Source organism: Parasteatoda tepidariorum, chromosome 11 (assembly GCF_982258835.1).
Source record: "Parasteatoda tepidariorum strain Cologne lab strain chromosome 11, Ptep-v5.0, whole genome shotgun sequence".
NCBI classification, from domain to species: Eukaryota; Metazoa; Arthropoda; class Arachnida; order Araneae; family Theridiidae; genus Parasteatoda; species Parasteatoda tepidariorum.
This window is the reverse complement of record NC_141765.1, coordinates 50,665,182-50,691,313: the sequence shown is the minus strand read 5'-3', so window position 1 is coordinate 50,691,313 and position 26,132 is coordinate 50,665,182. Positions and strand designations below refer to the sequence as shown.

At 28.9% G+C, this 26,132-nt stretch overlaps 1 protein-coding gene across 4 annotated transcripts in view; it reads right to left on the bottom strand.

Annotated features, from left to right (window-relative positions):
* Positions 1 to 270: 270 nt before the first annotated feature.
* Positions 271 to 26,132, bottom strand: part of yem (yemanuclein) — a 49,748-nt gene continuing 23,886 nt past the window's right edge. Inside the window, exons 10-15 of one of the 4 annotated variants that reach the window (XM_016067021.5) lie at positions 18,256 to 18,375; positions 16,285 to 16,428; positions 14,854 to 14,895; positions 13,268 to 14,774; positions 7,636 to 8,077; positions 271 to 1,619 (exon numbers count right to left, since the gene is read on the bottom strand). In XM_016067021.5, the coding sequence (XP_015922507.1) occupies positions 1,588 to 1,619; positions 7,636 to 8,077; positions 13,268 to 14,774; positions 14,854 to 14,895; positions 16,285 to 16,428; positions 18,256 to 18,375 (2,287 nt within the window). In that variant the 3' untranslated portion in view covers positions 271 to 1,587. Of the gene's footprint in view, positions 1,620 to 2,192; positions 2,277 to 7,635; positions 8,078 to 13,267; positions 14,775 to 14,853; positions 14,896 to 16,284; positions 16,429 to 18,255; positions 18,376 to 26,132 lie in introns of those variants that run through there. The other 3 variants (XM_016067019.5, XM_016067022.5, XM_087154974.1) reach the window with 3 other exon arrangements.

The window sequence follows — 26,132 nt, the reverse complement described above, 5'->3', positions numbered from 1 at the left end:
ATTTTGTCTATCGACAGGTAAGATAACCTGATGTATGCTAAGATAATCCAAAATGGTATCTCTTGCATATTCAATGCATATGAGTAAATCAATGTGACCCGAGATATGTAAGAGTGTTCAAACAGAGGTAAATCTTATTATAGTACCTAAAAAGCATAACATTAAATTCAATGTCCTTAATGGGGAGTAAACATTAGACAAAGAAAATTGCTTTGACCTTTAAAATGTGTTTTGAAAATAAGAAATCACAGATTAACAATGGCAAATTAGTTATCAATTCACCATTCTTTTTGATGATCATGCAATTTTCTTCAAACAATCTACTCTTAAAATATTAGCGGAATGCCAGATGAGAAAATCACCAAATTATTCCAAACATGAGCACTTGACTGAATGTTAATTGATCCAGCATTATCATGAACAAAACTTAAAAAATACTTAAATCATTAAAGAAACATTAATTTTTCAGAATAGATAGCTTTTATTGCTTGTAACTACAGTTGCATAAAAACCTGTAACATCACATTTGTAAAATTTGATTTCAAAACAACATCAATGTTTCTTAAACAAAATAAATAAAAACAAAAATTTGTTATATTCTCTCAATAAGAAAAAAAAAAATTTATACAACACTCAGAGCTCTTTTTCTTAAACAGTCTGTTACCAAATCTTTACATTCATAAATCAAAACTTTTACATCAGCAACAGTTTTTAAACATTTACATTTGTAATAAAACATTCATACTAAGCAATTTTTGTCTACAATAGAGTAAGCATTATTTATGAAGCAAAAACCATTTCTCTCCTATCAGTTATTTCCTAAATAAATTTTGCTACTTGATAAAAAATATCATAGACAATGTTTCATTATTTTACGTAGTATTATTTTATTGAAATGCACCAGGAAACCAAAACCTTCATAGGTTTAAAAAAAAAAAGATTAACTTTTAAATATAAGCTAAAAAATACACATAAAAAGCACCAATGAGTTAAGTAATTTAAGATATGCTAAGGTCTATATTATAAAATAAAAAGATTTAATATTTTATAATTAACAATATTATCTAAAAATCTTATGAATATACAAAATGTGTTGAAAATTGACCACATTCTAAAATCATTTATACAGCTGTTAACTAGAGACGAACACTTGTTTGATTTGAAATGCTGCATATAAATAAACTTGGCTAGGTCAATATTGACTTAAATTTCAATGGAAGTTCACTAAAAACACACAGGAAGCAAAACAAGAATGAATGTACACTGTACAAATAACACTCATGTTGACAAAAATATGCCCCAAGACAGAATATACAGAAGGGGTTATTTATACTGTACATAATTATCACTCCAATTTACCATATTATGCACATACATTAAGGGCAGTTAAATTTACAAAGCTGCATTTACAAGGAAATTAATCACAGAAATCTCACTGCCACTCAAAACATACATAACTATATATACAAAATCAACTCCTCCATTAGCTTTATTTTCCTTTAATTCTTAAATGAAAACTTGTACAATGTGATGCTATGAAAATAAATAACAAACACCTAATCGGCACATTATGTAAGCAGATGGCACTTAATTAGTCCGTGGATTCACAGTTTTTGTTTCTGTAGAAGAAAAATAATTTTAATCAGTAAGCAAATAGACAATTAATATGTAAATTCAAAAGCTTTATAACTATAATTTTTGCATCTAAATGTGAAATGTGTCAAAATGCAATTTTAAAGCTTTAAAGGAACAGTGTAAAGCAATTTTACGGTAGCAAGACTAGAATGCCAAAGGTCACACACAATTGCTTCTCATACTTTCATAACATACCAATAAAAAGACCTCATAGTTATCAAGTAGAGGTGTGTGAATTGTGCTCCATCCAAGGCTGTACTTAGGGGTGAACAGACTATGAAAGCACCCAGGGTCATCAAAAATTCAAAGCTGGTTAATTTTATTACAAGTTTTTTTTTCCTCCCTTCCTTCACTTTTTTGTCACATTGAGTAAGAAAACGTTATTTATCTTATAGCTAATTGTTGTGGCATGTGTAAGCATAATAAACCTATCCACTTGGGGTTGCGAAGAATACATTGCTATTGTCACACACATCTACACTCATCCTGTTGTTTAGTTACTGCAAATGAATCTAGTTTCAAGAAAGACACTGAATATTATAGAAAAACAACCTTACTGATGCTATGTCAAATTTGGTGATTGCTCTAAAAATTCGTCTTACTGTTCCTGTACCATTGCTGCTGTACATTCATTTTCAAAACTGAAAAAAAACATATTTGATATCATCGATGACTAACAGACTGTTTTAAAAGACAATTTTACGGCGTAAAAAGCTAGAAAAATTATTACAATAATTAACATATCCACAGTTGAAAGTAATACTATAATTTTCATATTTGCTAAATCTTGGTTATATTTTTCTAATTCATTAGATATATTATTCATACGAGTTAATTTATATTTATAAATATGCTCAATGTTTTTTCAGTTAATATTCCTTAAAATCAGGAGTGAAATTTTTTAGATAACCATATCTGAATTCACATTTTGTCATAGAAATTAATATTTTAACTTTAAATTAGTGCCCATTTGTGAGGGCAATCTCTCAGATAATAACAAGATAAAAAGCAGGGTTGGCATGATTTAAAAATATTTTAATTAAAAAATTTATTGATTTAAAAATCACATGTTTGTTCTTTTTTAAATCAAATATTTACATAGAAAATATGATTTGTTTTTTCTATTTTTGTTCAAGAGTTAAAATATAGACAAACATGTAACTTTTAAATTATAATTTTTATTAATCTTTTATATTATTTTCATATCTTAATGTGCTCATACTAGTATGAAAAATAATTTGGTAATATTTCAATTATACCCATTTAATTTTATACATATTTATTTAAATACAAGTAATTTTAAATTTTATTAAATATGTAGTTAATGTATCTACTTGTAAATAAAGAATAGACTTGTTTTGCTAAGAAAAATTTATTTTTAAAACTGTTTTTTAATCTAAATTGATTTACTTACTTTGCATTTGGCAAATTTTGTTTTCTTATATAAAATGTTGAATTTGGTTTGATAAAAAGAAAACTTCTTTTATTCAGTAATTAGTTTGTAATAATTAAATACTAATCTTTTTATTATTAGCGGTATTAAGAATTTTAGATGCAGTATTGTAGTTATATAATATTAAGTATTATTTATCTATTTTATCTTTCTAGATCATTAAATGTGAAAAGAATTTAAAAATCATATTAATACAAAAAAATTCTAAGGTTTAATGCATATTTTTTAAAATAAAAAACGATCATCAATCCAGATAACATTGCCTCAATGTTTCGCCCAAGCCTGCTAAAACCCTGAACACACCCTTGGCTCCAGGCAAATGTGCCATAATTCAGAAAGTGCAACTTCACAATGTACACCTTCATAAATCTGACATTTTCACAAATAAGAGAAATGCACTAAGTTGCTGAAAACGGCTTGTTATAGTAAAAGCTATTACAACAAACCCGAAGATTGCATAAAAATCACTAAAGCTTCTAATTTAAGGGTACAAAGCAAAGAAAAACTGTGATATGTGTGTGTGAAAGATAAACTAGTTTTACTAACTGCTTATTAATTGGTTGAAATGTATGTCTAAAAATCAAGAATATATGTATTCTCAAGAAATGGGAGCAAAGAGTAGATAATTTTAATACCAGTTAAGTGTAAATGGAGAAAAGCAAAAATTACTTTTTGAATCCAAGAAATTATAACATCTTCATCAGAGAAAAGTGTAGAGTTGAAAATTGAAAATTAAGCCAATAATTCTTTTAAATTACAAAGGTTTTACCTCTGAAAGAATTTCAAAAAAGAAAATGGCATAGATAAATTAGAGGTCTCCCAAATGAAAACAATTACAATATTCCCCAAACTTTTTGAGTGAAGGGCCGCTTGAACAGCAGGCGTAAATGAAGGGCGCATACCCAAGTACTTATACAAGTCCACAGCAATTATGGTAACTTTCTTCCAACATCAGCCTTTTAGGCACTTAAATCTTTTTTATCACTCAACTGAGTAATATATTTGCTTAAAATAATATACTTTTAAACATTAAAATTCAGTAAAAACTGAAGAACACCAAACTAGACCTTATTTATAAAAAAATATTACCTTCTAGTCAAAAAAATAGATTAATTGAAGGGAAAGAAAAGGAAGAAAGAGAAATGCAAAAATTCTCAAATAAATTAAATATAATGTTATTACAACAAAAGTAAAAATTAAATAAGGTATTGAACAATTTCAAAGTAAATAATTTAATTAAAGAAATTTCATGTGGTTTAAAATTATTTAACACAAAACAAATGCATTATAACTTAAAATAAGATTTAGAATTTAATTAGCAATATATTTTCAAATTTAGGACATCTATATTTAGTAAAAGTTATAGGAATGTTAAACTTTAGATAGGTTTTTAAGCAATAAAAAATTAAATAAGTTTAAAACCAGTAAACAGTTAAAAACTCATTACACGACTTTTTTTTAAATTTGACAAGCTATTATATTGTATAAGATTGATTTTTTTTAATATCTAAAAAAAAAGAAGCAACAACTGCCAAAAAAACTTTTCATAATTAAGTTGGATTGATAATCAAATCAGCTCAAAGTGCATATAAAGTGATTATTAAAATGAGACATTTGATACTCATCAGGTGTAAAAATTATTTTAGTAAAAATATCAGAATTTTTGAAGCCATATGAAAAAGAACAGCAACAACTACCAAAAAAATTCTTAAAAAAAATTCCTTTATGTTTGCTATGAAATAGACATAAATAAATCCTAAATTTAAATGCTTGATTCAAGTATCTATATCATGTGTATTAAAAATAACAGGATTTTTACAACAAAGTAAAAAAGCATAGCAGTAACTACCAACAACATATATCACTTAGATTTGCAATAAAAACGGTACAATAAAATGCACATTCAAAGGTGCCATTCAAGAGTCATTATAACCATCAAGATTTTTAAAACCATGTGGCCATACACAGCAATAACTGCCAAGAAAATTATCGAAATATAACTTGAATAGATGATGAAATTAGCACAAATAAAATTATTATAAAAATGTGCGACTCGAAACTAGTGAGAAGTAATAATGATAACTGGTTTTTAAAATGTTGGTATTTCAATACCAGGATTTTGAAACCACATAGAAATCAGACAATGGCTGCATAAAAGATAATCATAAATTCAAGAGGATTATTAATGAAATGGACACGAATAAAGGATGTCAAAAAGTAAAAACTGTATTTTGAAATTTGTGTATCATAATAATGTATTAATAATGTGGAATTCTGGCAATTACTGATAAAAATGCAGTAGAAAAGTCACACAGTTTATGAAGAAATCTGTAGCAATTAACTCCAAAAACCCAATAGAATGATGGAATTTGAGAGCATTTAAAACTGATGACTCGAATGGATGAATCAAAATTGTACAACTTCATTTTTCAAAAAGAAAAATATAATTATAAATATCTTTAATGTCATTATATTCAGGTGCACCCCTAGTTTTCACTAGCATTTTAAACATAGATGAATTAGAGATCTCTTAAATGCCAAAATAAAAACACAAACCTTTGAAGATTTATAAAATTAACAAATATACATATAATTACAAAAATAAAGTTATTATATTGTCTTAAAATTCTGACAGCTATTTATTTATTATCAATTACTAGCAAATCAAAACTTTCAGTAAGTAATTGTTTTTCTTTGGCTGCCTATTATATTTATAACAAATTGTAGAATAGAGTGACTTCATTATTATAATAGAAATTTATATTTTGATTAGAAATGACCAATTACTTAAAACTGATACAATAAATTCAATTGATAAACAATTTATAACTATTGAAAAAATTATTGCTAACTTTTAACTTAAGATTCTTTTCATTTTAAAATTTTATATTAAATTGAAACACTACTTAACCTCTTAACTGACGCGGGAGTATATATATGCCTCGGCCAGATGATGCGTTAACTGCCGCAGGCGTATATATACGCTTTCCCGAAGTACGATGCTTTGCAATGCGCTGCTATAAATAGAACTGCGCCCCCGACTTGTGAATGCAGTAAAATGACCTTGAAAGTGTTTGCCAACGAAAGTGTTTGCAATGAATGTATTACCAATTTCGGAGAAGGGGGTAATGGGAAAGGGACGTGTTGGAAAAGTGATATCATAATATTTATTGCTTGTGCGTTTCTATTTGAGTAAGGTCGGGTTTATTCTTCTTTCGCTTTCGTTTCCCGTGTATATTCGTTGAGAATCTCGTTATCAATGCAATGAATGTGATGTTGGCTTATGATCCAACCATGTTTCAGGATTTATCATACAAGAGCTAAGTTTTAACATCTTTTATATTGTATTTTTATTCTTTAATTTAAGTTTCGTATTTTCTTTTTTCCTTTTTCTTCTCTTGTGAAAGTAAACTGTTCTTAAATTGCAAAGCGCACATCTTTTTTCCCCACCAAAACATTGTGTAACAAACCGCACTTGAGTGAAAAACTGTGGCACTGGGGAGTGAATCACGTAAAATTTACTCGGCAGGTAAGGGGTTAATTCTTATTTTAAGCTAATACTCATTTAAGAAATTAAAAATGTTTGAATTTAACAGAGTTCTCCCTAACAATATAAAAGGGCATGGTGCTTCCTCACAGAAAAGAGCTAGAGCACTCACTAAACAACGTAGAAATTTATCAAAAAGCGTAATATTGTGTAATAACTGAAATTCATTCTCAACAATTTTTAAAGTACATTTTTATACTATTTCAAGCATGTATTTCAAAAAGTAATTCTCACTTCTCTTCGAGCTAAGAGAAAAAATTTTAGTTTATAAAGAATAACTAAAAGCATGCTGAAAGACAATCACCAAGTGCACATTTTTTGAAAAAAAAAGTAAATTTAAAAAAAAAAAATGATTAATTGATAAACAACTTGAGAGTTTCTTTTACAGAAAATTAAGAGAAAACAAATTAAAAGAGCATTTTTTCAACAAAAAAATGCATTTATTTAAAATCACTTAAAAAATTCATTAATGTACCCCCAACTCGAGAATAATCCTAACTAAAAAAAAATTCGTAATAGTAATTACAATTTAACCTATAAATTTCACCAGTGTAGTTAAACAGTGAATAAATTTTCTTTTAAAATGGAATGTGAATAAAAAAGACAGATTTTTTTAAAGGATGGTGGCTTATTTTTACAAAATGGAATACAAGAGGGTGCATCAAAGGGCAGACAGGGTTGGCCTCCCTTTTAAAAACACTAAAGGAGAACACTGAATTTAAACATACTAAATTAAAGTTATTTCCAAGATTAATCAATACGTTTTTTAACACTTGCCAATATTTCCTTAATGATGAAAATTTTAAACCAAAAATAAAAATATAATTTAAAGTTAGTCTACTTCCTGAAAAACAAAGTTTAATTTCTTTCATCATTTCAATTATAGTTTTCTAATTACAGAAATAACTGAATGCAATAAAGCATGTTTATCTTAAAATGTAGTGTTAATGATGTATAGTTTAAAAATTGTGAGGCATGCAAGAAGTGGTGGTAAACTCACCTTGATTAGTAGTATATGTGCCTGCAGTAGAATTGGATGTAGTTGTAAGGTTTGATGGATCATAAGTATTACGCACAACAGCTTGATGGAGGTTAGAAGACACAGAATGACTGGACTGGTGTGTCGTGAATGGAGGTGTCACCAAATGAGAATATGTATTGGATGGTGATGAGGTTTTTACTGGATGACTAAGAGACATATGAGAAGGGCTTGCACGAAGTGGTAAAGGACTATGACTACGGTTGTAAGCAGAAGTGGCCTTTTCAATTTGTGACATAGAATGTGCAGGGACTGGGGACATAATAGCATGAGAATTAGTGTTATGATGATTTGGTGAGGTAGATTTACATGGATTTGAAATAGGTGGGGATGTGCTTGCCATGAAATGACTAAGAGAGGTAGATGGAGATTGAGATGAACTTGACTTCCAAGGACCTTGTATCTATAATAGAATATTCGTAGAATAAAAGTTAACAAGAGAGGGTGGTGAAAAAGAAAACCATATTATAGACAAAATAATTAGTTAATTTTATATAATTTTTATTTAATCACTAATTTTTTTGTATCACTGGTGGGGCACAATTTTGTCGCCTAGCTAGAAGCAATTTGCTAGTTAAAGAAAAATGTAGTAGTAAAAACCGCTAGTAATGGCTTATAGTCTAGGTTTTCATCATTTTTTCCGTACGCAATATTTTTAATACTTTGTTACTGTAACTCCTTAAGTTCAATTTGGAATAATCCCCTTTTGAAATGCTTAAATCGTAGCTATCCCATCGTTAATGTGCAGTTTTGTTTTTAATTGTATTCTAGGCAGTTACTTTTGAATTTGTTTCTTTTTTCTTATGGCTTTTCAAATTTTGATACGTTATCACAACATGCACATTTCAAATTTGAATAAATAGCATTGAGATTCGCGATGATTCACAAACAAATCCATGTCATTTTAAAATTATATTTTTTTCTCAACTTGTGGCTTTTTCGCCTGTTTTCATGTGATTTTTTAAATTCCAATATATTAAATATATTTTAACAAGAATGAAATTTCTGATTTGGGAAATCACTTTTTTAAAGAGCTCAGTTCATGGGGATTCCGTTGTAATTTCATTTCATTTTCTCGCCAGTTACTTTTTGTTTTTATGGCCTATTTACACCACAGTTCTGATATTTTTAATATGACGTTATTATAACAAGCAAATTTCAAATTTGAGCAATCACATTCAATGAGCTTAATTTTTAACGATGCAGTCTTAAATCAAATTCATTTTCTGTTATTTGGGCAATTATTAAATTTATCTTTCTTCGGTTATTTCAACAACACCATTAAAATTTTTATATATAAAACATATCACTTCCACCACCAAATTTTGAATCCCACAACTGAGTAAAAAAAGCTCCATTGAAATTCGCAATCTGAAAAGCGCTTGATTGAAATTCCCATGGTTATGTAGAATGCTTTTTCGGCAGTTATTACTATTTATTTTGACATGGTTTTTAAATTCTTAATGACTTTAATACAATGTTATTAAAATACAAAATTTTCAGAATGCGAGAAATTTGCACATTTCAAAACTGATTAATAGTATGCACAATTTAATTGCAGGTTTTGTCAATAAAAAATCTGAGAACCTGGAATATTATAGGTCTCTGAAGTACCACACCTTTTTATAACAAATACAATAGCATTTCCCGTAAATAGAGTTGCCAATTCATTTTCCAGTACTCTGCACCTTTAAGATTTTATAATGAACTCAAAATGGTAATTAATAATTCAGAGTATGATGAGAAGGCATGAAAACAATGCGGCAAAATTATTTTAGTTTGAAAAATTATAATTCACAACTAAATAATTTTTATTTTAAATTGATTATTTTAGTTTGAAAAATTATAATTCACAACTAAATAATTTTTATTTTAAATTGAGTTCTTTTTGAATGGGAGAGTTCTTACAAAAAATTCTTATTAAAACTTTAGGGGTCAAAAAGTTAAACTTTTAAGAGTGTGAACATTTTCAGAACTGTGCCATACTACGCTAAAATAATTCCTCCTTTTGTTCTTCCTTTAACATTATAATTATTTTAGCCAAAACTGCATCAATAATAAAAAATTTCCTGAAACTAAAATTTATAAACCTTGTATTTTGTCTCTGTAAAACTTTACAGCCTATTTTTAACAGTAACCATTCAATACAATAGCTACTTTTTAAAAAAAATAATAACCGTAGATGAACAGCCGACCCAATTTTGCAAGCCGGATACGGAATTCATATCGACCAGCCATCACGAAATTCGAAACTGGTTCACCTCATTGGAAGACAAAAACTATCCCCTGTACCATAATCAATATATCATAAATGCCGCTCCCAAGTTGCAATATGCCGCACAATAGTCATTTTGTCACATTTTCTGCATTGTGATATTGCTTTAAAAAATACTAGCATAAGCTCTAGTTCTGTTACTGGTATTTTTAGCACTAGCAGAATTTGCTTCTGATCTTAAAAGATAAAATTGTGCCCTGATCACTGGATTAAAACCTAAAAGGCTATTTTTTGTTAGGAACAGCATGTTATGGGTTAAATATTAGATACAATGTAACAGTGATTGCTACTAATAAAATCAGCTACTTTTTAAAATAAAATCTACAAGAACAGAATTATCATTATTATATCAAAACACAAAAACACATTAAGACCATATCATCTTTTAATAAAATCATTATAAAAAATTTTATAATATCATAATTAAAATTTTGGAGAGCATATATTTTAAAAAGGAAAAAAAAAATTTACTTTTTCAAGTCAGAAAATTTAGAATTTAATTCTTTCTCAAATTCTGAAAGATGTGCTACACAAATGTGTTTAACAAATTCCAGTTTCCAACCCACAAAAAAAAAAAAAAACTACATAAGTGGAGCACACTTCATGGGAAAGTTGTACACTAGAGGTAAAAAAGATAAAACTGGAGAAGAGGGTAAAAGAATCCAAATGAAAACTGTTTATGAACTAGAAAGTTATTGAATGCCCCAATATTTCAAAAACCTATGAGTGTTTAATCAAAATGTCAAATGTAAACTAAAACAGTTTAAATTAAATTGTGCGTGTAGTAATTAGAAAAGATTTTAGTGTTTTGATTAAGTTAAATTTGGAAACCCTCTTTTAAGTTATGAATATACTAGTATATAAAATAAGCCATTTTATAAAATTAAATATCACCAGAATGAACTTGATTTTTTTAAGTAGTCGGTACTGAAAATATTTCAATCTTGTTAGTAAATTTTAAAAAAAACTTTCTTACTAAAATTTTGAAACAATTTTAGAATACTAATTAAAAAACTCTAGGAGTTGAGTTATTTCCTGTTTTAAAATTATTTTAACAATTTATTTTTATTTTATCTTAAAAAATTTTTTTGAATGCAGCAACCAATTATTTCAACTAGAAAGAAAAGTGGAATTTAAAAGAAAGTTGTGTTGAATGTATCTTTAAATGGCACAAAAAATCAAAGGTGGACATGTTGCACCATAAAGTTATGTCTAATAAATATAAAAGTAAGATCCATATTTAAGTGACCTTCTTTTACAGCTTTTTTTTAGTGGTGTAGGAACTACAATCTTTTGAAAAAGAATAAAGCATTTAAAACAACGTTATGAGTTTGTGGAAATTATTTAATCCTTCCAAATGCATTTAAAATACATTATGCCAGTCTACTATAACTGAGTAATCAATAAGAACAAAGTAGAGAGACTCCAGTGAAGAAAACAGAAAGGTCAATTTGGAGCCACAAAGCAGTATGTTCATGAGGGCAGACCAACTGGTTTCAAAAAGCAACTTACAAAATATAATGTTTTTGAAAAAAAAATTTATCAAAAATATACTGAAACATTTCATTTAAAAAAGTATAGAAGGAAATCAATGCAACAGAACAGTGGGGAAACAGATGTATAATTTAAGTCATGTAAGTGCATATTGTAATACAGTAGAGAACCAATTATCCGGGATGCTCGGGACCATCGCTATCCCGGATGTCTGAATTTCCCGGTTTTCTGGATCGACCAAAAAGTGTCGTTAATCGATGTTTTATCGAACCCGAATTTCAAGGAAAAAGTGTAATGCATAAAGTAAGAGAAAAAAGAAAGGTATTCCTAACTTTAAAAAGAAAAAGAAAATGGTAGAAAAATAACGTTTAAAAAAATAAAAAAAATTGCACGTTTAGACAAGAAAAACAAGATTAAAAAATATAAAATTCTCGTATTTATTTTTTAAAAATAATTACAATTCCTAAATTAACTAATATAAACAAAACCAATGGTTAAATAACGCAATATATTTCATACCTAATTATACAGAGGAAACGATAAAAGGAAAACTTATTAATCTAAATAAAAACACTTGAAAATTATCGAAACGATAGTTAAAAAAGGCACTAGCATAAATATTGAAATCCGGAACAAGGCAAGATCAACGGAATTTTAAAAAAAAAAAAAACCTAATGATAAAATTTATGAATAAAAAGAATTAATTTATTGAGTGCAAAATTTATCGTGAAAAGAAAAAAAAATCAAACATAGTGGAATCAGAAAAACAAAACTGCAATCTGCTTCATAAAATAATCCTATGTTTAAATTAATAAACAATTCTCCTTTTATTTATTTTTTTTTTTGTTGATAAAAACACGATATTTAATTACAGCAGATGTGATTCCACATCAATAAAAACTTGCAAATGATACCGCACTTGAATTTATTCATAAGAAAAAGATTTTATTTTTATTAATCGATGTCAAATAGATAAATATATTTTTTTCTTTCATCTTCTGTTCACTGATATGCATGCAATGCATTTTCCCCACCTGCCTCGTAAATTATACAGAAAACGAAATCAGCATGCCACACCCTTCAGCTTGATTGACGGTCTAAAGGAGAAAATAAAACATTCCTCCCTTCCCTGCCTTCAAGGTCACGGAGGAAATGACGTTTCTCTGGGTAAACGGGGGAAAAAATTCTCCCCTTCCTTATATTTTCCTCTACTCAACTTCAAGGATGAGTTCATTTCCGCTTTTTTTCATAATCGTTCTAGTTTAAAATGGCGGGAATACTGATCAAAATTTTTCCCGGTTATCTGGATACCGGATAAATGGTTCTCTACTGTATACACAACATGAGGATTTGAAAAATGACATGGAATAATGAACTGTTAAAAATGTGTTTTACAAAATAATGTGGATTCAGGGTTGCATAACCATTTAGATATGTATTTGGAAAGTAAATTTGCTTTGTAACATTGAATGGAAAATGGATTGATGGCACATTGATTTTTAAATCAATAGTTTGTAGGTTTTTTTTTAAAATTTTGCACTAAAATTCCACACATTTTTTCATTAGTATTCATGTTTCAATATTGCTTTTATTCTGATATATTCTGCATATTTCAAAGGGACAAATAGTGATCATTCTCAGTGACAATTATAAATTTAAAAAAAAAAAACTGATCGTAGTAAATAAAAAATCTACACTGCATTGATATGTGAGGATTATAATACAGTAAATATATATATATGTCAAATTTAACTGTTCTCTCAAGTGTCAAACAGTGTGTATTTAAAGTTTATTAAAGATAGAGAATAGATTAATTTTACTTACCAACGACTGCCGTCGTTGAATTTCAGACGAAGTGACAATGTTGGAATGAGCTTGTGTGTTATGATTAGTTGTATCACTTTTTGATTCATGTATACTTCTTAGCCCCGGAGAAATATGTGATGTAGTTCTAGATGAATTGTGCTGTGAATGAGCTGAAGTCCGATGAGGAGAAGATGAATGTGCAGGTGGTGGAGTGGGTAATGAACTAACAGGAAATGGAAAACCTTTCATCCCTTCTAAAAGGGATGGACCTAAGCTTGCATCTAAAAAATGAGACCACTGATCACTAGTTTTATTACCACTTTGGCTATACTTGGATCGTTTTTTGTATGGAGCAGTAACAGTACCCTGAGATGAGATAGCTGAACTATACTTAGCAAGATCAAATGGTACTTTTTGAGTACTTTCCAAAGAAGTTCTTGGAGATGTGCTCGAAGGATAATCACTCAAATGTTCACTAATTAATCGGGAGGAAGCATTAGTCATGGCAATTGACGAAACTGCTGAATATTTGACACTTTTGGGATTATGCTTTTGAATAGGGGGGATATCAGTTTTTTCAAATGCTTCAGCAAACTGTCTAGAATGAGGAACAATGGAATCTTTTAATTTCAAATTAACAGCAGAAGAAATATCAGAATGATTCTTACTTTTGTTAATTGCATCACTAGATCTTTGTATACTTTGATTTTTAGCACTCATAAAAGATTCCACACTTGCAAGGTTTGGAAAGTTATGTCCACTATCCTGACTAGATTTCCTTGCATCAAAATTATATGGCTTTATATCTATTTTTTTAGGACTAGTATGAGTGTCACTGGAATATTTAGAAGGTAAAGAAGTACGTGATTCCTTTAAAACGGATGGGTTTGGTGAAATAACACTAGCAGATTTTGATGATGTATTGTCTGTATTTTGTGAACCTGCATAAGGAAAATCAGCTAAACTTGCACATATTATTCGAGCAAGCATATCTGATGCAAGAGACCCCTCTGCAAATGTGTTAAAGTCTGGCACTTTAGGAGAAAATGTAGTTTGTTTATTTTGTGTTAATTTTGAATGCTTATCACTTTTAGGTGTAGCAGGTTTTGATCCCAATAAACTATCTGAAATTGTATTTACATGATGTGGAGAAGGGGTCTTAGGAGGAAGTTCATATGTTACCTTACTTGTAGAGGCTACACTCTCATGGCTTTTCAAAACTGAATATTCATCAGTAATAACTGACTTTAAAGGAAATGCAAACAGCTTTGCGAGCTCAGCTGCCCTTTCTTCAGAAGACAGCACCTGATTAGATGACATAACATCAACATGTTCTCTTTTCTCTACGGCATTTTCAACTGATGATAATAAAGGCACACTTTTATCATGAACAGACTGTTCATAGTCAGATTCCTGAGTTATAACAGTATTGTTAAGGAGAGACACTGCAGGCTTCATAGTAAGCATTACAGGAGTCAATGGATTCAACTTTTTAGGGATCAGTATTTGTTTCTTTGGTCTATTCCTAAAGAAAATAATAAATTAAAAATTTGTTCCAATAAACTAATCTAATTGAAAAATATATAATGAGAAAAAATGCTTACGTTATAGAAAAATGAGCAGCTCTGCTTTCTCTGAATAGTATTCTATAATGACAAAAGCAATAACTTAATGAAAAAATTTTTAAAAAATTTTTAAACTGTTGGCTTAAAAAAAAATTAAGTAACAATAATATTATTTTCTAGAATCAACTATACAAAAGAATGCAAATATATCAAAAACAAAAAGCTACACAATTTTAATAAAATATTTCTTTAAATAAATTAAAGGCAGTGTATCTGCTAGACTTTGCTACACTTCCCCTTTGGAAACTGTGGGTCCTTAGGAATCAGGACTTCCGAATTTCTGAGTCTTTTTTTCACTATAGGAAAGTCCCTATTTAAAATGCAAATCTTTAAAGATATGCAAATATATATATTACAATTAGGAAAAATGTGATTATTAATTGACTCAGTTATAATAACTCAACTAAGAATTTAAACCAAAATTTCTATATCAATTCAACCCAACCCGAAATTACCGTATATTCCGGCGCATAACGCGCCCCGTCATATAACGCGCACCTGTATTCTAATTACTTTTTTTAAATTTTAAGATATACTCTTCGTATAACGGGCACGAAAATTTGGATTGTACATGTGCAATATCTCGTCTTTCAAGATGGTAAATAAAAAGTATTTTTCCCTATCTTTTTAAAAAATAAAAGAACTGAATTTGACATGTATGTGAGGGTAGAATTGAAAGAGCAATAATGTGATTCTGAATGGACAAAAATGGTGTTAAATTGTGGGTAAAAAACATCTGGCAAAACCGTCCCGGTTGCGATAGAAAACCACAAAGCCTTTTAGAGTGGGACATGTTTAGGTCCCACCTTACAGATAATACAAAAAAAAATTGTAATTATAATACAAAAAAATTTTAATAATTGTAATTGATAGCGGAAGACGAATATAATGAACTATTTATGTAATAACGAAAATCAATGAAGTATATAGGTAAAGGTATGTTATTTCTTTAAAATAAAAGTATTTTTCTATATTTAAATTTTTTTAATCCATAATTTTTTATATTCGCCGTAGATTCCAATGTTATTTTTTGTATTAAAAGTGCGCGTTATACACCGGAATATACGGTACTTCCCTTTTTCGTTCTGCTTTTAACACAGAAAAAAAAAATTAGCGTATGTTTGCCCATACAAGTTTGCTGTTGCACTATTTTTTTCTCCTCCTTCTATTTTTATTGAAGGAGAATTTTACATCCCAGAAACATGGGTACCTTTTCTTGTATCCCCTTTACCATTTTCTGTGAATTCAGAACACCGCAAAATCGCAAATAGCTCTAGTAAAATATTTTAATACTGCTTTAATTATAAAAATAACAAAATTTTAGCATATTAAAGTTCAAAGGAGCAAAATTTAAAAAAAGTATGAGGTTATTAATTTCATTTAAATTAAAAAAACAATCAAAACAATAACCTGGATTGCATCCAACCAGGTGGCCATAAATTTTTGACTTCAGCTTCTAGGAAGTGTTTTAAATACTCTTCTGCAGACTGAATTCTTGTCTTAGAGACTTCATAGCACTTCAGTTTAATACGAACAACGTCACACAAATACTTCCTACAATATGATAGGGCTAATTTAGTATTAGATAGAAAAAATTGGCAATCAGAAATTATCACAGAAAAATAAGTAAATTAAATGTTTCATTTCAGCAAATTTTTACTTCTTAGTTGTTTAAAAGAAATCATATCTCCAAGAAAGTCAACTTTTAGAAACTTTTCAGCAGGATATTTGCAAAATTATACAATCAAAAATACAAATTCAAAAAAAGAAATTTTTTAATTCCAGTTAAAATAATTCCTTAAAAAATAAAAACTAGTTTTAAAACTATTTAATAGCAAATCGCGTTGGTTTATTAACTAAAAATAGTGCTCTTGATGTATCACGACTGTTGGTTATATATTTACTTTGATGCTTTCAAATGAAAAGAAAGAATTCAGTTTATTTAACAATGAAGGATTACTGTTGCATTTCCATTATGCTAACTTTTTTATAAAAAAAATAAAATGGGATTTCCGTATAGATTAATAATAAAGGCTCCAAATATTTTAATTAAAATTTAAAAATATATATATCAAGCACTTTTTATGTTTTTAAGTTTCACTCACAGATTGCGATTCCTTTGGATAGGTACAAACATAAGCTAGGATTTATTAGTTTGAAATATTTATATTAATATGATGTGTTTAAGCAAGTGATATTTTAAGTTTATGATTCTAAATCCTTTTACTTAAAAAAGGTTATATTGTTCAATTTTATTTTTCTGTCTCTACACAGTATAAATGTTTTGATTTTATTTACTTAGTACTTTAGAGTTTTAGGAGAAATAGAACATTTATATGACATTTTAAATAATGAAGAGGTTTCAGTGCCAAATAATATAACACCTGAAACAGAAATTCAGCTTTCTAAAGTAATTCAGTAATCTCTTGAAGGCATAGGTAGAAAAAAGAAAATATATATGGGAAAAAAATCCCCAACTGCAACAAGAAAAATTAGAAGAAAAAAAAGCTTAGCTGAACAAAATGTGAAAAAAAAGCTGAGTAAAGAGAAGAAAAAAAATCTGTTAGTTAGAAAAATTGGTAAAATGTTACTACCGAAACTCAAAAATACAAGATGGAATTTAGAAACATAGTTTCTAAGACAAAGCTTCTTTTAACATTGGGAAGATTCTTTTAATGTAGGGAAAAAAATTCAAAGCAATGAAGTTTCTGATAAACATTCTGAAAAGTGATGCAAGCAATTTCAATAAATATTTATTATACTTTTAAGAGCAAATAGATTAATGCGATTTGGATTGATTTACAGTTAATGATGAAGTTATAAACATTACTTAAAAAGAAATTTGTTGGTTTATAGAAAGTAAGAGAAAATATATTTGAAATCAAAATACAACTTTGCATTTTGATACCACAAAGTATTTTCTGTTCTTATTCCAAAAACAATCTGTAATTATGTTAATTTATATTTCTAAATCAATATTTGAGGACTAGGCTTTTTTTTTCCTGTTTTACCTTTACACACTCATGTTCAGGTCTATGAACATCATTTATTTTATGTTTAAATAGCTCATTTATGCATTAGATCTGAAGAACTATAACAATGTTATTATTTGTATTAAGCTATAAAAGAATTTTTATTTTAAGAATTCAACTACAATTTTACATTCAACTAGGACACATGTTTCACAATATTATTTTATTGAAAATTTAATAAATTGCATTTCTTAAAAAAAATAGTAATTTTTAATAACAGTTTGTCACATAATTCATGTGACTAATTAGCATTACTGTGATGACATATACAACAAAACTGAAAAGTTATTAGATAAATACTTGCAAAATAAAGCAACATTTAGCAAAATTATAATTCAATTTTAGATACCTTATAGTATCATTCCATTCAAATCTTTTCTTTGGAAAATGTGAAGCTTTCTTATCACCTTCTTCTTGACTTTCCTCTCCATCTGTACCAATGGGAACATCAATTTTCTTATTTTCATCCCTAGGAGAGAAAAATTTTTATTAGTAATTAAGACTTTACTTAAGACAAACTTCCAAACACTTAACAAATTAAAGAAATAGAAATTGACATACCATGAATTTATGCTACCATAGAAAAAGTCAATATAAAAGGGCAAAAAAAACAGCTCTCATTTAAAATATTTCAAACACATCATTAAGCCACTTTGCTGCTTGACGCTATGTACTTTAGCTGACAGAGCTAAGCTGTGATTCTGACCAGCTAATTAAGTGTGAGACTTTCAGCACAGACACCACACTATTTCTCACTCTTTACAATCTCCCAATTAGTTACAAAAGAGAAGCAATAAATTAGATAATCGAAATCTGTTTTCTTATGGGGACTTAAACTTAACCAAACCTATCAAAAAAATATCAAATATTTTTTTATTCATTACGAATCAATGTCACAGGAACTAATGCTTTTCAAGTAATGAAAATACTTTAGTCTCCACTTTTTTTTTTGCAGTGTGACTTAAATTACTTTCCGAAAAAAAATTAGTGTAGTGTGTGATTGGATACAACAAAACACTAGTCTGTAGTGATTCCTTTCAAATACTTTTTACGGTAGTTCAGTTAAAGTAACAAGATTCAAAAGCAAACAAATCTGAAATTCAGATGGACAAGAATCACAAGAGAGGAACATAAAAGTAGAATAACATTATCAAAAATTAGCACTTCCATATTGCTATATACACTGGACAAAATGCCTTGACTGACTGAACGTGAAGTTTTCTCCTCTTACTGAAGAAAAGAAAATTTCCTTTTTTTCTGTCTGCATTCAAATTAGAGCAGTTTTTGACGCAAGTGGAAACACCTTAAAACCTAATCCTAACTTTTCACTCATTTATTTTAGGTTATTGGAAATTCAACATTATCACCAACCTTATTTTTGCCCATTCATTCTTTTTATAGAGGAAGGGAGAAATTTGGAAGAAAAGACTAGCTTCAACTTCCAACATATGAGTCTAATCTTCATTTTAAAACCACAAAGCCACTTAATTTAAAACCACTTTGTATAAAAGATAAACTAATAAAAATTTAAATTTTAAAAATAATTTACACAAAACTTTGCTACACCTAATAATAGCTAAACAATGAGATTTCCTGAATCAGTCATGTGCTGAAAATTTATAAAACACTCACTGATTGGGGAGTTGTCCAATCAGTGATAAAGGACTCACCATAACTTATATCCCATAAATGTAATTTTTCTAAGAATGGCATATGGCCTCATAAAATTCCCAAGCAAAAAGTAAAGTTAAGTGGCATAGTTTCATAAAACTTAGCCACTTACAGAAATAGAGAAGCGTAATAAAATTAAAAGTTCCAAGAAATTTTTTTAGAAGCAAGCTTTAAAGTATCACTCAGAGGAAAGAAAAAGCCACCAATTGTTCACAAGTCTCTTCTCTTCAGAAATGAAGAGTACTTTCACTACACCATGACAATAAGAAAATCTTTTGGAACTTTATTTCCCTGCATTGAAAATTATTAATAGAGCAAAATCTCTATCAGGGGTCTGTTTAGAAGAAACTTAGGTCCATTAAAATATTTCAAGAGGAGACCCTTCACAAAATATTTTATCTTTCAAATCAGACCCTTCACAAATTTGTTTATTTTCATTATTGTTTTGTTAATCGAATAAAACCTTCCCCATACTTGCCAACTTAAAAAAACTGCCATCAGTAAAACTTTTTCATGAAAAATTTAACGAAGACTATTCGAATTATTTAATAAGTAACAATACACCACAAATGAATAATAAATATATTAATTATAGAATCTATCACATGATTGAATGTTGATGAAGGGAGAAGCAAATTTTCATTAAATTTTTTAATTGCATTTGTTAGAAAATGTACAGAAATATCTAATCAACCATCCATTTATCATCTCAATCATTTCAAATTCTATTACAATTATTTCAAATTCTATTACAATGATGCTACTTTTTAAAAAAATGCTATATGCAAAATAAAATAGTTCTTTAAGGGTTTTCCGCTAAATCAACAGCAAAAGAGGATGCTGAATTTAAAGAAGTTGAAGTAGCCTTCTTTGCCTTAATTAAAAAATCTTTTTCAAACACTTGTTCGTGACAGATTTTAGAAAATTTGGTTTTTAATATAAGCAGGCTTTCTAAAGTTTTATTAGACATAATTGTTCGCGATTCAGTACGGTTCTTTCTAACCAAACTAAAAATTCTCTCACATTCTGAATTTGAATGTGGTATGAGAAGAATTGACAATACAATGTTTCCCAATTCTTCATACTTAAACATGCCATCCGCACCTTTCATTTGACTTATCATTGACCACTGCACATCAATTGATCTATCTGGAACAGTTATTTCACTCAAATCTTCTAACTGAAGTTGGCAAAACTGTTTCTGCAGTTCATCCATTGCTGTAAGCTTGGTTTCATTACTTTTTGTTTTTAAAAGGAAGGGAAACAAATTTACAAAATATCTCACACTTTCAAAACTGGAGTTTTCAATTTTATTCAAGTCAGCAACTTCAGCATGTTGGAGTACTTGATCATTTAAAGGGAATTTCTTAACAATATATTCACAGGCAGTTATGAAATATTTGATAACAGCTGAATAAAACAATGATTTTTCTTTTTCCGAAGAATTTGAAATCAAGTCCATTGCTGCGCTGCCTATAACTAAATTTTGCTGATCTTTATGGTTGAAAGAAGAATGAAAATTAACACATGTTAACTCTTTTCCTATAACCTCAGAAGGTTTAACAAATTTGGAAAAAAGTTCTTTTAACAGATCCAAAAGAAGAGCTCTTAGTCGATGAATTTGTAGGGAAGATGACTGCAAAATCACATTTACCTTTTCAAATGTAGGGATAACACTTAAAAGAAATAAACTGAAGCACTTATTTAAATTTGAAGATAAAAACATAAAAATTTTCTCTTCTTTGGATAAAGTTGAATCTTTTTTAGCTTTGTCTTTTAATCTGAATCACACTTTCTTGCTGTAAACTTTTCCTTTTTTTATCATTAGTTGGGTCCTGTTTATGTGTCAAAGGCTGTTTCATTATAGCACAAGTCTTAGTTTCCACTGCAGGTTTATCCTTTAATTTATCTACTCCTGTGCTGCTTTCTTTATCAACTACTTTTGGAATTTTGAAAAACGACAAAGTAGATGATACAGACACACTGCAAGTAGAAACTTCAGCTCTAAAATAACTCATAAGTGGATCTCACTGATTAACCAAGCGTGTAAGACTTTTCCCTAACGATAACCAGCGAGTTGACACATGTTTAAGCACTTTTTGTGCCTCTTTACCATACATTTCCTGAAATTTCTTAAGAGGGTCCTTACGATTAACACTCCCTTTTAAATGGTAAAAAATATCTACCAAAACTTCATCTATCCTAACGGGAAAAGTTGCAGCAGCTTTTTCAGAGGCAAGATGTATTAAATGGCAGCAGCAACCAATTGATATTATGTGCTCATTTTCTTTTTCTAAAAATGAAATCACACCATTTTTCTTTCCCTGCATAACAGAAGCATTATCTGCACTGAATGCTATACAATTTCTAAAAGGAATGTCATATTTAGCAAACACATTTAAAAGAAGAGAGCTTATATTTTCACCTGTGGAGTTTCCTTCCAAATTTGCGATTGCCAATAAAGTACTTTCAATGCGTTGAAGAGCCACGTTAAAATAACTCACCACAACTGGGTACAACTTATAATCAGTTTCGTGACTACCATCACATGCTGCAGTAAATGCTTGTTCTTGCAAATATTTAATAATTTCTGAAGTTCGATCCATAGCCATTTCATGGACAAGGGATGCAGTTTTGGTTTTAGCACATCCGTAACGTTTCGCAATTTCACTTTTCGGAAACATCTTTCGAAAAAGCGGACCCACATGGCTGGCGGCATTTAGAGGAACATTATGCTCAACTAAAAAAGAGGTCAACAATAACTCAGCACGCATTACTTCATCTTGGAGATTATCAGGTGGCTTAAAAAATAGTGCTTAGTCTTTGGTTATTTTCAGCGTTTTCAATGTTCTTGGCATGATTCGGTCCGGTCACGTGGCGATGTATATCATTTCAACCTCCGTGCGATATTAGAAAGTCCGAAAAACAAATCGTACAATAAGCATACTTTTTTCCTTTGTTGGATTTTTTTATGCCTGAAAACTCTGCAGTATAAGAATTCTTATACGATTGAAAATAAGTTTTCGTCGGTTTCATTTTTAACGCACACCACGTGATTACAAGCTACGTAGTAGTCGACAGTTCAGTACCGTTTTCGTTCGTTACTGAGGGAGGGAGGGAGAACGACGTTTGGATCGGCTAGTTCAGTGACGTAGTTGAAACGGGGAGTGCAATAATGACGGGAACAGCGCACTCACTAGAGACTGGAAGCAGCTAGGAGGGAGAAAAGGGGAAAAACCAATCAACTGGTTTACACGTGAACGTGTTGTTACTATGGTTACGAGGATAAGCCACTTACACGGGTGTGGTTACCGTGTTGCTTTGGAATAGATTGGAAAACTCATGTCATTTCTTCCGTTTTCCCCCTTTACAAATGGTTTTACTCTAGTTCCGCAGCAGCTGATAATCGCGGAATTTTGCCGATGCGCTAACCGTGCAACGTTAAAAACGGGGGATCCGTATAAATTTCAGGTTGAGCCGTAGGCCCGTAAAATTAGACGTAAATCCGTACATTTTACGGATAATCCGTAAAAGTTGGCAAGTATGCCTCCCCCCAGGGGGGGGGACGGTTCGAAACAAACTAAGTTTCCCCTAAGTTTAAATTCCAAATGCAGTATTCTAAGAAAATATTTCTAATTTTACAATCATGAGCGCATTCTTATTAATATTTAATCCTAATTTTTTTGTAAATAAATAATTGATCAATTTATATTTATTCATAAAATTAATTGACTATTATGTAAATAAAAACTTATTTCTGGCAATTTTTAAATAAAATATTATAAATTTAAGAATTGTTTAAGTTTACTTAATGCGTAACACATTAAAAGTGATACATTACTAAGTTGCGTTTTTAAAATATGTCAATTGAAATTATTAAAAATGCGAGTGATTTTGTTTCCATTATTCGTCCGAAATGAATATTCTGTGTTGAGCAGTACAGGGTAAATACCAAATATTTGTATGTTGCATCTCTAATTTAGTAGCAGCAATTGTTGAGCAGAATCTTGTATATATTTACAATTTTAAAAACTTCTTGAAAAGGTTTTTTTAGCAATTTTTGCAATAACAGGACCCTATTTGCGCAAAATCACAAAAGCAGGATCCTGGTTGAAAGAATGTGACTTAACGCTTATTTTATATTCACAAATTATGAATAGTTTTTTCACAATTTTACAAAAACAGAAACTTTTACAAAATGTCTGGACAGATCGCTGTTTATTAAGATATTTAAAATGCACAGGGGTGGAACAGCAACATAATCATTTGAACAAAAAAAAATTGTTTTGGAGCAAATTAAAATTTTATTCTTGGAGCAGGTTAGTTTTTAGATTCAGAGCAGCAAAAAGTTCTTTCAAAATTTACTTTTTGAACACATAAATTAACATTTTATATCATCCAGCTGAATATCCGTTCTTTGTAATGAACATTAAAGGATTTGCTACATATTAAAGACTACACCAATTACCAATAGTTGTGTATTAGACATCATTGGTGACACTATAGCAAACATTGGTGTTAAGCATTGGTGTTTTTACATTTCTCAGTACCATTACCCACTTAGTACCATTTCTTCATTAACTTTTATTTTTTGCATATTTTTTTAAAAAACTTCAATTAGTACTTATTACCTAAATTAATTAAACATCATGCACATAAAAATGGTACGGCAATTTATAATATTTCTCTTAAAATAAGTAGTACCCTTTTTCTCCATTAATTTTGCTTTTCAGTACATACACACAACTAATTAGTACATATACATAGATTTCTTGCGCATATTGCACGATTACCAAACAGCTATTAACAAATTAATTAATCATCATTTGTATCAGTAATAGTTTGGCAAATTTTACGTTTTTCCTAACGTTTTTCCATAACGTATTATCTTTCATTCAATTTATGCTGACTTCAAATTATTTAGTTTTATAGAAACACATTTTAAAAGCATAACTATATACAAAATGTGCTGTTTCAAATGAAGTATTTTACTATAGTGGTAACATTTTCCGCATTTGTTACCACGTTCAAATTGGTCATTTAGTTTACCTGACCTAAGAACTAAAAATTATTAAATAAAGAAACTAAGGAATATTAATATATTAAAGAATATTAAAGGAAGCAATTTTCTCCTTTTTACTAGAAATAGGGCTATAAGTTAGCAAACACTACTGATGTTAACTTTAAAATATTTGAAAAATAGAATAGTCAATAATTTAACAAAATTATGGCTAACCTTAACCAATGAGGAAAAATTTACTTAACGGAATTCTTCCAGAAATAAAGTCCTTAAAAACATTTTTCACAGGCTTTTATAATATTTAAATAAATATGCATTTTAAATAATTGAGTATATGAAATTCTCAAATATTTTAAGCCAAATAAAATTCTCACTTTAAATTTAACTTATTTACCACCACTGATAAAACCATACTATCATCAATAATATATAAAATCATCAATGCAGAGTTAATTCTAGAAGGGGATGGAAGGACACACTGCCTTGTTTGTTTTTTGTTCATTTAAACATTTGTCTTTCAAATTATGTTATCTTTAATGTGATATTATTATAATTCACGAATTTTAAGTTTCAGTAATCATTATTCACAATAATATCAAAAATCCACATCATTTTCTGATTGCTTTCTTACCAATTTTTGTAGTTTCTCATTTTTTGATATTTTTAATTTATTAAGAGGCAAAATGTTTTAAGGACAATCAAACTTCAGATAAGATAACTATTTGTTATAAGATAACTATTTGTTATTATATAACTATTTGTTATTATATAAGATTTACTGGAAAATTACTTCTTGACACTCTTGATTTCATTGTAATTTTTTTGTTCGACAATTATTTTTTTCAGCCACTTATTTTTTTCTTTTTCTAATTTCAATATTCGAAATTTTCAATTATTACAATATGCATATGTCAAATTTTAAGGTATTACTTTTAGACATGATCTATTCGTACTGATTCTATAGTAAATCCTATCATTTATATTTTTTACAAACCCTTTCAACATAGAAATTCACTCATTTAGTGTAATATTAAGTTTTTAATGCGCTCAATGCGATGGGAGAGAGAACTTTTCTTAATAAACATTTAGATGAAAAACAAAAATTGCTTGCTGCTTTGGAGCAAAACTGATATTTGAGCACAAATTTGGTGCCAAATGAAGCCAAGGTTTCACTTTTTGCTCGACTAATGTTATTAGAGTTAGGAGCAGCTAGGAGGAATTTTGGTGGAAAATGGTATTTTGGAGCAGGCTGAAGCAGAAATTTCATTTCGGAGCAATTTTAGCAGCTGTGAATGCTGGATTAGTTTGAAAGTGCAAATTTGAAATTTAGGAGTTGAAATTTGTGTCATAATATGGTATTAAAAATACACAATTTAAAAAAAGCCATGTAGAAATACGCAGCAATAACTGCAGAAAAAACATTAAAGGAAAGTAGATTATTGATGCAAATCAGCACATTAACAGTAATTACTTTAATACGCAATCTAACATTCGTTTCATAAAAACATTGCATTAAGATGCCAACTTGGAAATTA